Source organism: Falco peregrinus, chromosome 8 (assembly GCF_023634155.1).
Source record: "Falco peregrinus isolate bFalPer1 chromosome 8, bFalPer1.pri, whole genome shotgun sequence".
In the NCBI taxonomy this organism is placed as follows: Eukaryota; Metazoa; Chordata; class Aves; order Falconiformes; family Falconidae; genus Falco; species Falco peregrinus.
This window is the reverse complement of record NC_073728.1, coordinates 24,172,246-24,183,984: the sequence shown is the minus strand read 5'-3', so window position 1 is coordinate 24,183,984 and position 11,739 is coordinate 24,172,246. Positions and strand designations below refer to the sequence as shown.

The following is an 11,739-nucleotide window of genomic DNA, read 5'->3' as shown; positions in this document are numbered from 1 at the left end:
AATATTATATACACACATGCACACATACAAGATGGAAAGGAGTTAGCGCTGTGAGGACAAGGTTAGCTTTCAGAGCTGATGATGAAAACCAACAGACATAGATTATTATACATTGGAGGGATGACTTTTCTAACAAGGGCAGAAATCAGGAGTAATTCCTTTAAGTCAACAAGGTTATACCACTTTCAGCTTGGTGTAAGTGAAAGATTAGGAGCCCCTACAACTTTTGGTGGCCTTGTTTTGCGACAAAGTGTATCCTTCAGATCTGAGTAATGCACTCTCCCTCGTGATGGAGTGCTTTGGTGAAAAATGCAGGGGGGTTATAAGAACAGCCCTTTACCTGAAGTTGTACATATTTGCAGACAGTGAAAACCCTGGTCAGATCCCCAAAAATTGCTTTCAATATATCAACATCTTTATGCAGGAATTAATTAGAATCTTTCTGACTAGATGAGCCCCTAAAGAAATATCCCATGAAAACCCACCTAAATATGACCTTGTACAATTTTACAGAGCACAGCCTCCAAATAGCTGGTAAAGACACCCAGATGGTGTTTGGCCTATGTATTTTAGTCAGATGGTTGATTTTCCCCTTGGTAGGTTTGTAATGCTCAAGAAAACATTTTGCCCATCTATCTGCATTTGAGTAGAATACAAAGTGACTAATAGATAAATAATCCGTGTGAAAGTAAATAGCTTTAAAGTAAACTGCCTTCACATTCCATTGATCAGCTCAGTCAGCAAACTTTTCTGTGTTGTCGCTAATGTTCTAAATATTTTGGAGAGAAACATGCCAGAAGTATAGAGTATTTCCATTTCTGTCTCACATAAGGTCATTATGAACTCCTCCTTGAATTGATATTGATCCTTCAGCTTGCAGAAATATTCCTCCAATTTATTTTACTTTTGTTGCCGTAGGAATTGTTACTGAAGGTGCAAGGAAGAAAACGAGCTGATGCGGAATGGGATCTACACACAAAAATATGACCTAAAGCATCTGCAGTGGCAGGCTGACACAGCAAATGCTCTTTAACCATTTCAGGTTCCTTAATATCCAGGGCTGTGCCAGTAGCTGGGAATTCCCAGGCAACATCCAGGCAACTGTGGCAGCAACCCCCAGCTTTGCCCAGTTGTAAAAGACAGCAAACGGCTTTCTACCATGGAAAGGTCAGAGGCCAGCAAATACTTCATCCTGAAGACACCATCAGCACGTATTTTGTCTCTCGTCTCAAAAACAATCCTAACCTGTGGTACCCACTCAAGTTCAGGATTGTGCTTCAGCCCTTCCTGGACACTCCTTGACAAGAAGGCTGCTGAGAGGGGTGAAGGACCAGCAGCATGCCAAAACCTGCTCACTAGGGAGAAAATGGGCTGAATGAAGTAGGAAGGAGGAAAGCAGTAAGAAGGACAAGACATAGCAAGGGATTCAGCCAGCTCAGTTCTCAGGAGTGGCCAGAAATGACTTGGAGAAGGGCTGAGGCACCTCCTGTTAACACTACCTGGCCAAGCTCTCACCAAATTCAACAGGCACCCTCCCAAAGCAATGCCAAGGACAGCTGCTGGCAAGGAAAGATTTGGGTAACAATCTGGTTCTGTTTTCCTCTTCTTAAGCTGCTATGACAGGGGTGAAGTTCTCTGCTTCTGCTGCCCCAGAACTGAATCAAGCCCTGGAGGGAACAATCACGAGCATGTGTGGAACCTGCATTTTCACATCATCTCAGTTTCTGCCTGCTTCTAACTTTGGTTAAATTTGAAAAAATCCATTTCTCAGAGTGACTTTTTAAAGAGAATGATTTAAAGCTGGAAGCCAAAGGAACCATCTACAATTTTGTTTGGTTTTGGTTTTGCTACTGGACAAAAAAAGGGGGAAAAACCACTCTAGTGGGTAGTTTTCATTTTACCAGCTGCAAAAAAACCCCCACCTGTTTGGAGTACGGTTAGGAGAAACAGTTAACAAGTTCATTTATAAAAACTTGCTTGAGCCTTTCAAATGAGCACAGCTCAATGGCAGATATGAAAGGCAATGTCTAAGACAGAAATTGGGTCAGCGATCTGCAATAGCATACTTGCCAGTGTGATCAGCATGAACCTACAGCTAATGGGGACATCAGGGTCTCCCAAATATGAGGATGGTGGAATGACCAGGGTGAAGAAGCAGCCTTGGAGGTTTGGGAAGGCAGAAGGGCTGGGTCATAACAAGGACCATAGACTGCAATTGCTGTTGAAAAAAAGAAAAAAAAAGAGAGATAAAAAAAAGAAGAAAAGCAGGTGATGTACTTAAGTCTTACTTTCTATATCCTTAATGAAAGGCACTGTCTTTAAAATGGTACTTTTATGCCTAAAACATAAAGTTTTAGATAGACAAAATGTTTGCCAGGAATCCATCTTAAATTAGATTTTGGTTTATTTGCTCTGTTTTTAGCACGTTCTATCTAAATATATATATATATATATCTCAAAAGAAAAATAAAGGAAAGTAATAATCAAGACTCATAAATTTCCAGCAATATCACAAAATCCCTCATTAGCTTTCTGAATGCTAAATGTCTCCATTGATTTAACAAAACGGACAAGGTCTGTACAATTTTTGAGAAGACAAACATGACCTAGTAACAGATTGGTATCTCTCTTCTTGGGGCTTTTCAGTGCATTTATTTAATGTTTTTGAATGTACATTAATTAACAGACACATCAAATGCCAGTGCTTTGCAACAGTTTTGTTACTGTCTCTTTAAAGTAAACAAACAAAAAATACATTCAAAAAAGCAAGGCTGTTTTGTTCATGTGATGGCAGAGGCTTTGGGCAGCTGCAACATGCACTGCTCCTGCTCAGAGACATTACCCAACATCAGTCAGCTGTCACCGAAAGAGTTGCACGGAAAGCATTAAAGGATAAAAAGAAAGGGGGTGGGGTGGGGTGGAGGAGAACTGAGCAAAATGCCATACATGCCAGCTAGTCTTTCCAGAAGGAAGACACCAGAATGTGTATATTTGGGGGTGGAAAGGAGGGGGGGAGGGTAAAGAGCACTAACATAGAGGAAAACTTGACTTCAGGGGAAAAAACAGCAGCTCTCTGAAACTTGTTTAGCAGGTTCACATTCCTAATGTAATCTGACTTTTGTGTTGGTGTTTTTTGCCCTATTCCTTACTTTGCTTTCCAAGAGAAATGTAACAAAACTGAGGTAGAAATAATGGTGGGCACACTCCAGCCTGGAAGATTTCTAATGGATGCTAAATGAAGATTGCATTAAGGACAATGGAGTCGTACGTACACAACAAAAACTCAACTTTACAGTTTGGGAAGGGAAATAAATGTACTTTGAGGGTTCAGTTTTGCTTTGTTATTTGTACTGTTTGTTTGGTCACAGTCCACTGCGTTGCTATAAACAGCTCTGCAACCCATAGCTCTGCCCGTGACCTACACTGATCCCACTCCCTACAGCTTCACCAAAATAACCTCAAAACTACAACTAAAGCTGTGCAACAAAGGCCAGCAGTCACAGCTTCAGGTAATTTGCCTCTCGGAGTCCTACCAAATCTTACGTTTGACTGTTTCGGATGCTAACGTAAACCGATTAAGTGGGTCTTTTTTCATCTATGCACCTTCTAAAGACTGTATCACGTAATTATCAAGGAGCAATACGCTGAAAACTCTTACAGTTTACCAACAAGAAAAATAGTTCTGCTCTGGTTTGATCTGACAAATTGGCAAAAGAACCATTTCTGAACACTGGGAAATCCTTCTGTTTCTATTTTTAAAAACTGTAACTCTTCAGTCATATCACACTTTAGTTTTTTCCTGGATACATTCAAAGTAATTTTCCTTGCCATTTTCCAATTGTTGAGGTAAACATACATATTTAATATAAAGTAACATTGAAGCCTAGCCTATAACTCTCAGCAGTACATAGTGCTTTCAACACATTCCTTTGAGGTACTGTACAAATCACAATCACTTTCCTGAGTTTTTGCAGACAGAACATTAAAAGAAATGAACTGCAGAAATTAAGGTCCAGATTACCATTACCCTGTTTTACCTGTTCTTAGTTTAACACCGCAGAACAGACAGGATTGAGGAATACTGTTGCTCTTAGAATAGCAAAAATCTGGTTCTCTGTCGCAACACAACCGTTCATCTCTTTAGTCCAATAATGTTTGAAGTTAAAGCTCTTTATATTAGCACATGCCACCAATGTAATTGTGAGGCAAACAAAAAATAAAGCACCACTTCAGGCACTTGACAGCAACTAAATCTCAAGAACAGCAGAATGGAATCAACACACAGGGTTCATGTCCTTCTGAAATCAACCCACTTGCACCTTGCTCCTTGGTGAGTATTGTCTAGCTTGAACAGAACTGAGCATCAACACGCGCTTTCTGTCATGTGTGGCTTTTTCAGATCAGCAGCTCTTGTTTGATGCACTTTTCCTTCAAGTATACCCTGGCTCTTTAGAGGCAAGGTAAATTGTAGTCTTCCCAGTACCCTTTGCAATTTTAACACTACTGAAAAGGGTTCTCTACCCTATGTAGCAGGTTCTGTGTGTGCCAACATTCATTACTTTTTTTTTTTTTTTAAGTAGTATCACTGACTGCAACCAAACATTTTGTTCCATTCAACATATGTATCAAGCTCTTTTTGAGATATGCTAGGCTGTATCTTGCAGAAAGCATTTTCAAAGTCTTGATATGTAACTGGCCTCAACTGGCTGGGCATAATGGCTGAAAGGTCTGTGGCTGGCATGGCATGGAGTGGGCCCACCACGGCTTCCTGACACAAGTGAGCCACATCTAGTCCAGAAAAGCCTTCTGTGCGCTGGACAAGCAGTGCAACCTCCTTGTCATTGAGACAGTAATTGTGCTGTGAGAGCAGTTGTACTATTATCTGGTGTCTCGCTGTGCTGTCAGGAAGTGGGATTAAAAGTCGTTTCATGAAGTACCTTCGAAGAGATTCATCAATTTCTTCCGGTTTACTCGTGGCGCAAATTACAACTATTTGGTCCTCAGCAGAAGTCAGTACAGTGTCCAGCTGCATAAGGAACTCTGTTCTCATCCGACTTACTGGACTGTGTTCTTCACTCACTTGAGAGGAAAGGAGCATATCAATGTCACTAACAAAAATCACTGAGGGTTGGCGACACCTTGCCACGAGGAAGGAGGCATGGACAATTTTTTCTCCTTCCCCTAACCACTTCGTGACAAGGCCAGAGCCGGTGATTTTGAAAAACGTGGCCCCCAGCTGACTAGCTATACACCTGCCCATTAATGTTTTGCCTGTTCCCCGAGGTCCAAATAAAAGGATGCTCCGAGGTAGAGCAGTCAGTCCATTGAATGCATCTGACCTCAATACTGGCCATAAAACCTCCTCCTTAATGACGGCCTTTACTAGATCTAGGCCAGCGATGTCACTCCAGTCCACAGGAGGTCCTTGGTTGATAATCTCGTTGGTAACAAGGTCAATGAGGTGTGTGTCAGTATTCTTCAGTTGCTCGTCCACAGAGTGGTTGGATGAGGTAGCTGCACGAAGTCCCGGGCCTTGCATTGGGTGAGGGAGGAGCTGCCTGTGCTCGTCACCGTGCTCATTCATTACTGGGGAGGTATACTTCCCAAACGAGTCACTCGATCTCGAACCCAGCGAGTTTTTAGCAGTACTATAGGATGGGGGTGTTAGAGCCCTACTGGACTGGCTGCTGAATTTCCTTTGCTGTTCAGAGGACATTAGCTGCTTTGTTGGCTTAAATGCTAAGGATGATGTTTCAGCACTTCTGTCAAAACCATTCCCCCTGTTTGCATTTGAAATGCTGTTGTCGGGCATTCGATACATGGGACTCTGTGTAGATCTCTGTTGGCCATAGCTGTAATTTCCATAACTGGAGTCCATTTCTCCTTGCCCTGCCATGTAGAAAGCTTTCCTTTTGAGAGAGCTGGCTGAACTGTTGGTCAGGGCAGACGGCGCGATGGGTGTCAGACCATGGCCCTGGTAGGAGTAGCTGGGGACAGTGGTTGGGGGCAGAGGGGTTGGGGCAGGGATTCCCGACGGCAGGTATGCCGAGGGTGGTGGGGCACCCCCCGGGCTGTAGCCAGGGCCAACAGCGCTCTGAGGAGGGTAACTGGCGGAAGGGTAGCTGTAACTGGAGAGGTTCGAGGTCCCGTTGTAGCCGGGGACAAGGGCTGGTGGTGGCGGTGGTGGTGGCGGCTGTAAGAGTCCCGAGCTATGCAGGGGGGATGGGTGAGGGGATGGAAGTGCAGGTGCTGGCTGGCTGCTGTAACTGGTATGCAAATATGAGCCATTGTATCCTGCGGCGTATTCCTGAGATGGGAGCCCTGAATGAAGACTGGGAACGGTGTGACTTCCACAGGTGCTGCTGGAGTAGCTGGGTTCAGCCAGGTTACTGGCCACCCCAGGAGAGCTCCCAATACTGGCCGAGACATCTGCGGGAGGGAGGGCTGCGCTTACCCCAGCTTTGCTGGCGGTGATGACGTCTGGGACACAGTTCATGGGATACACGCTCTCCGAGTTCAGCGACGGCTGCCAGGGCTCGCTTTCATTCTTCCGACCGTTCACCAGCCCCGAGGGAGCTTCGGAGTAGTTGCTGAGAATGGGCCGCTCGGCTGGGCCTTCCAAAATACCAGAGTATTTTTCTGCGTACTTTTTCAGAAGATTGGAGGCGGTCAGAGCTGAGATGTCATCGTTGGCCCAGGCGTACTGGTAGGTGCGCTGCAGGTGCCCCCGGTAGGCTTCCACCTTGTGGGCAGGGGACCGGGTGGTTGAAGTGATATCGAAGTGCTGTTCTGGCCACTGGGCATGCTCTGGCGTCCACTGCATCTTCAAGCCTAGGGTGGCAGGAAAAAACAAAGTTAACAGTGAGCTCAGCCTTTTCCCAATGCTTTTAAATGAGATCTGAAATGTACTGTCTGTGAATTTCTTCAGCTCTCTGAAATACTGTACTTAACACCACAAATCCTTAAGTAAAGAAAATGCAATGCCCTCACGAAGCAAAACAAACTGCTTGGCTTATTGTAGGCACATACACAGGGAGCCACGTTTGTTGCCGATTCAGTGGGGGGTTATTTGTAGGTTAAAAAAAAAAAATGGGTAATACCAGATTTCTCAAAGCAATTAAATAAGACTTACTACATTTTAAAAGCTCTGAGTGCGGATTTATTGTTAGCATACAAGGCATCCAACTGCTCTTTCCTCTCTCATCACTGTTTCAGTTTTATATTTTAACCAGTACAAAAATCTGAGACACAGCTGACAGATCACATCTAGGATACCTCTCTTATTTGGTACTGAACACCTAGTTAGCACAGTATAATGCACCCTGCGCAGAACAATATGACACAGACATAGCAGGTCATTCCATAATCCAACTCTCATCTAAAGTGGTCCACGACAGTTTCAAATCTGCTTCGTGGAGTGCAGCAAAGCAATCTCCCAGGCAGCGCTCCGTCGCTTTCATCACACAAAGCCTACAACTCGGTATGAATTACAACTGGCTCCTTTCTGCCTCTCAGTTCTGTTGTTGAGGCTCTGGAAAAAAAAACAAGCATGACTTGTCTGTCCGTCTCCTTGCTTGCTCTCCCCCTCCCCAGCCTCCAGGGTACAAAGAAAGAGGGGGAGAAAAAAAAAAAAAAAAAAAAAGGGATGAAGAAAAGGAAAAATAAATGAAGCCAAGTCCCTAAAAGTTCTGTGACTTCCATAGCTGGCTATAAACCCCACCACCATCAATTAAAAAAAAGAAAAAAAGAAAAAAAGAAAAGAAAAGGCAAACGCTATTTTAAAGCAATTAATCTTGTAAATAATGTGATGTGAATTATCCCCCCTCCTCATAATCCACTGCGAGCCGTAAAAGCAATTTACAAGCATTAAGATAGCCCCCTTCAACTCATACCTATGCATGGTAGACACATTGCTGATTTTTGTACAGCTGTATCAAATAGACCTCCTTAATCTCTCTCGTATTACCAAAAGTGATTTTTGCAAACAGTCTTGTGCCCTCTGGCACAGATTCCCTGATAAGGAGGAGGCCTAGTCGAAATGAAGCATCTGTGGCACTAGCTCCCCTCTGAATTACTGCAGTCTATTTTGACAGCTTCTACCCCCTCCTGTTTTTCTCCCCAACCCCTTTAGCTCTTCATTGCCTGACTATGGCATCTGACATGGCCAGCTTAGCCTCGCTGAGCTAAACCTAACACAGCACACAGTTTGGTAACAGAATGGCATGTTTATTCCCTTCTGACTCCCTCTTCCTTGTTTGCAAAACCACTGCACCAGACACTGGAAGTTAATTAGCAGGATGATGCTGTGCTAATTGTGTTAATTTACAAGGTTTTAGTCAAAGAGAATCATGCCAGGGCTGGCACTGCTGTCATGCTTCCGACTTAATGATTAAGAAATACTGAAAACAAGGTGGGAAGGATTGCAGTAATTACACAATAAATGAATAAAGCAACAGATTCATTTGCAATTATATTTTATTGCAGTTGCACTCATTTGCATTTGGATTCTTCATTTTCATTTTTGGAATTCACGTATTTGCAAATCAGCAAATAATTTGAATTCAACCTGAAAACTGCAAAGTACCTCTAATTGAGGCTTATATTTTATATAGTACAAGTACTGCAAATCTCAGTCCACGTGAGCATGCCATTGATTACTTGTAGATTTTTTTTTCCTGAGCCTTCTCTTTCTCTCTCATTTTTCAAACACTTTGACAACTTGAGAAAAATGTCTGTTAACAATCATACAGTTATCCTATAAAAGTTAATTCAGAGAAGCGCTTTTGACAAATGCAGCTTTGAAACTGAGTTTTTGGCAGATTTATTTCTTTCATTTAGTGTTAATATAATCTTTTTTGTTAATTGTTTCTGATGTTTCAACCACTGTCTTGCAGAGGGGGTAAATATATAATGAAATTGGTTGAAATTCTAGAAATCATGCTCACATGAAAAATATGCAATTTTAATGAGGAACTATCAGAAGCTTTTCAGAAATCATACTTTGTTAAATTCAGCCAGAAATATGAAGACCAAACCACCAAGGGCCAATTGCAAGCAATCAGTATCTAAAAATCTTCCAGTGCCATGAAATTTACTTCAAGCCTTTTGAAAGGAAAGAATATTCATGTCCCTGTAATGTAAACTACCTAACAGACATACAAGTTCATTACTCATATTAGAGAAAAAAAAAAAATATGAAAAAGACACACAAACAAACAAACAAAACCTATCTGTGTTCTGCGATATTGGGCTTATAAGGTTACCAAAACACTGAAAGCTTCTGTTACAGAGATGCAGAAGAACTTGAGGAGACTGGTGTTTCAGTAGATACTAACGAAGGGATGCCATGAGAAAGACCCTTCACAAAGAATGAGCAAAAGCAGCAGTGAAACTTTTGAAAAAGGTAAAATAAGCATCGAGGGAGAAGAGAATCTAGCTGGGCCGGTACTTGTACTGTAGTTAATGAATATGCTTTTGGCATATTGTCTTCAACAGCTTGTAAATGGAAAACTAGTCAATTTAAAGAGAAAAAAGAATGCACCAGGTCAGAGCACAGAATATATTGTACACTACCCCCACCTTGCAAGCTTTTCAAAATACCTTTCGCCAATACTTTAAAAATTTCATCAACTGTTTTGTTGGGTTTGTTTGGGGTTTTTTTTAGAATGGATCATGTGCTTTTAAAATACAATAATTCTAGTTCTAGTCACAGTGGCAAGATGTATTTAGATGGTGTAAACATTCAATTATTTGAATTGTATTTATCTAGATTAATTTATTTTACTTATTTTGAGGCTGCAAAAGAATGGCAGAAAATCTGAATTATCTGTTATAAGAGGAGGGGGGAAATCACATCATCAGCATTCTTTATTTGGAATAATTACTAGATAGACCAGTAGTTTCACATTGTCATGCTATCTTTGGATATGCTCACTGCACAATAATTGAAAGTTTATTTATTGATGCATATTAAATACCAATGCATTTAACAAAGGCTGTAAAGGCAGGATTAGGCTTTGATTAGATAAGCTTAAGAGAACAGGACTGTTCTCATCCTGTGAAACATGAGCATTTATTCCAGCACATTGCAATCATTAGTGTTATTTGGAAGCATAGGTTAATAGTTAACCATAAGCATATTTTTTGCATTAGTAAGCAGTGAAGAAATCTGTATTTACATAGTGGAATGGCCTGGACTGGGGGGCAAAGAGCCGTTTCCTCAATTTCATATTAATCGAAAAAGCAGCAAACTTTTGCTAGGTTTGACTCCATTTGTTAATAGTTCAATAATTGTTTGACAAAAGTCAAATGTTTGATTTGGGAGTAAAGAAAGAAGTTGTAGTTTCTTTTAATTATGTAAACACTCCCCTTTCCCAGTGGCTTAAAATTTGCAGCCACTTCCTCTCCATATTTTGAATTGTGTTTTATTAGTTGCTTTTCACTTGAGCTGATACACCTTCCTGCACTTCTTTTGTTAGGAATGTAAATGCTGATATAAAGATCTAAAATTAGGTAAATAAGGGCATATTTAGAGGTTGAATATTTTTTTAAGCATAATTTAAACTCTGACATAAACCATGGTCCTGCAGATAGTGTATTTGCTTAATAACTTACTGAAAATCCAGGATGAATGCATTTCAAGAAAAATCTTTGCTAACTTAGGAATCCTCTGAGCTATCGACATTTTTGAACTGTGTAAACTGTGCTGGTATGGGCTGTAAGAGGCAAAAAGATTCTGTTCTTTAAGTACAGGTATGTACTTATCAGAGAATTGCTTTTAAGATAAATTTAATACATTATATAGAGAGGCAGTGTAGGCTTTTTTAGCAATATCTCTTCTTCCTTGTCCTGACAGCCCTGCTATACATCCCTCCTCCATAATTCTTCCAGTTGGATTTATTTGAATTACATTTAAAGTAATTATAGTCAACAATTTCATTATTCAATTACTTTGAACTAAGTGTTTGACCATTTTTTTCCCCTTCTAATTTTGTGCACTTAGCCTGAAAGTGTAAATCTAATGCATAATACTTCATCAGTTTTCACATACAATAATTCCATATGGCAGAAATCCACTTACATATTCAGATTTATGAATTATGATAAACAAAACCAAAAAAAAGAAAGAATGCCTGAGTTCGGAAAAAAACCTCATTTTTATCTGAATGCAAAAAGGAACAATGTCCTACGCATTCTGGATGTCCAGCAGGGCCTGATCCTGCTGGAAACTCACATGAGTTTGCACATACAAAGAACCTTCCTCTGCTGGTGCTCTCAGTATCAGGTCAAACTACTCAGCCCCTCACAGGATTATAGCTGTTACTGAAGATAAAAAACCAGCCTTTCCTTTCAATTTAAATAGAAGGGTTTCTGTTGAAAACACGCATGGAAAAAGTCCAGAAATATTGGCTAGGACAACAGTGGGTAAAAACACAACAAAGGATTTATGGTGTCCCGCTGATGAGTCCAAATGACAATCACCTTCCAAGTAACAAACATGATTAGTAGCGATCTGCTTTAGACAAAGGACACTGGCACTTTAGTAAACCTCTCATCTATTCACGTCTTTAATAAAATAATCAAGCCAAAATTAAATCATATGCAGCTGTGGTTTTCTGAAGATGCCAGCAGAGGTTGCATTGCACTTCTAGAGATGCTGGGGAACAAAACATAAGTGACATGGAGGTACCGTGCACAGGAAACTAAAACCAGGGCAGCACACCAACCTTCCCAACCAGC

General features: G+C 41.2%; 1 protein-coding gene across 6 annotated transcripts in view; it reads right to left on the bottom strand.

Moving 5' to 3' along the window:
* Positions 1–11,739, bottom strand: part of FIGN (fidgetin, microtubule severing factor) — a 106,618-nt gene that overhangs the window by 2,862 nt on the left and 92,017 nt on the right. For 5 of the 6 annotated variants that reach the window (XM_027782704.2, XM_027782702.2, XM_027782705.2 and 2 more), the window contains one exon: positions 1–6,831. This exon is cut by the window's left edge and continues 2,862 nt beyond it. In XM_027782704.2, the coding sequence (XP_027638505.1) occupies positions 4,583–6,823 (2,241 nt within the window). In that variant the 5' untranslated portion in view covers positions 6,824–6,831 and the 3' untranslated portion in view covers positions 1–4,582. The remainder of the gene's footprint in view (positions 6,832–11,739) is intronic. The other variant, XM_055812641.1, reaches the window with a different exon arrangement.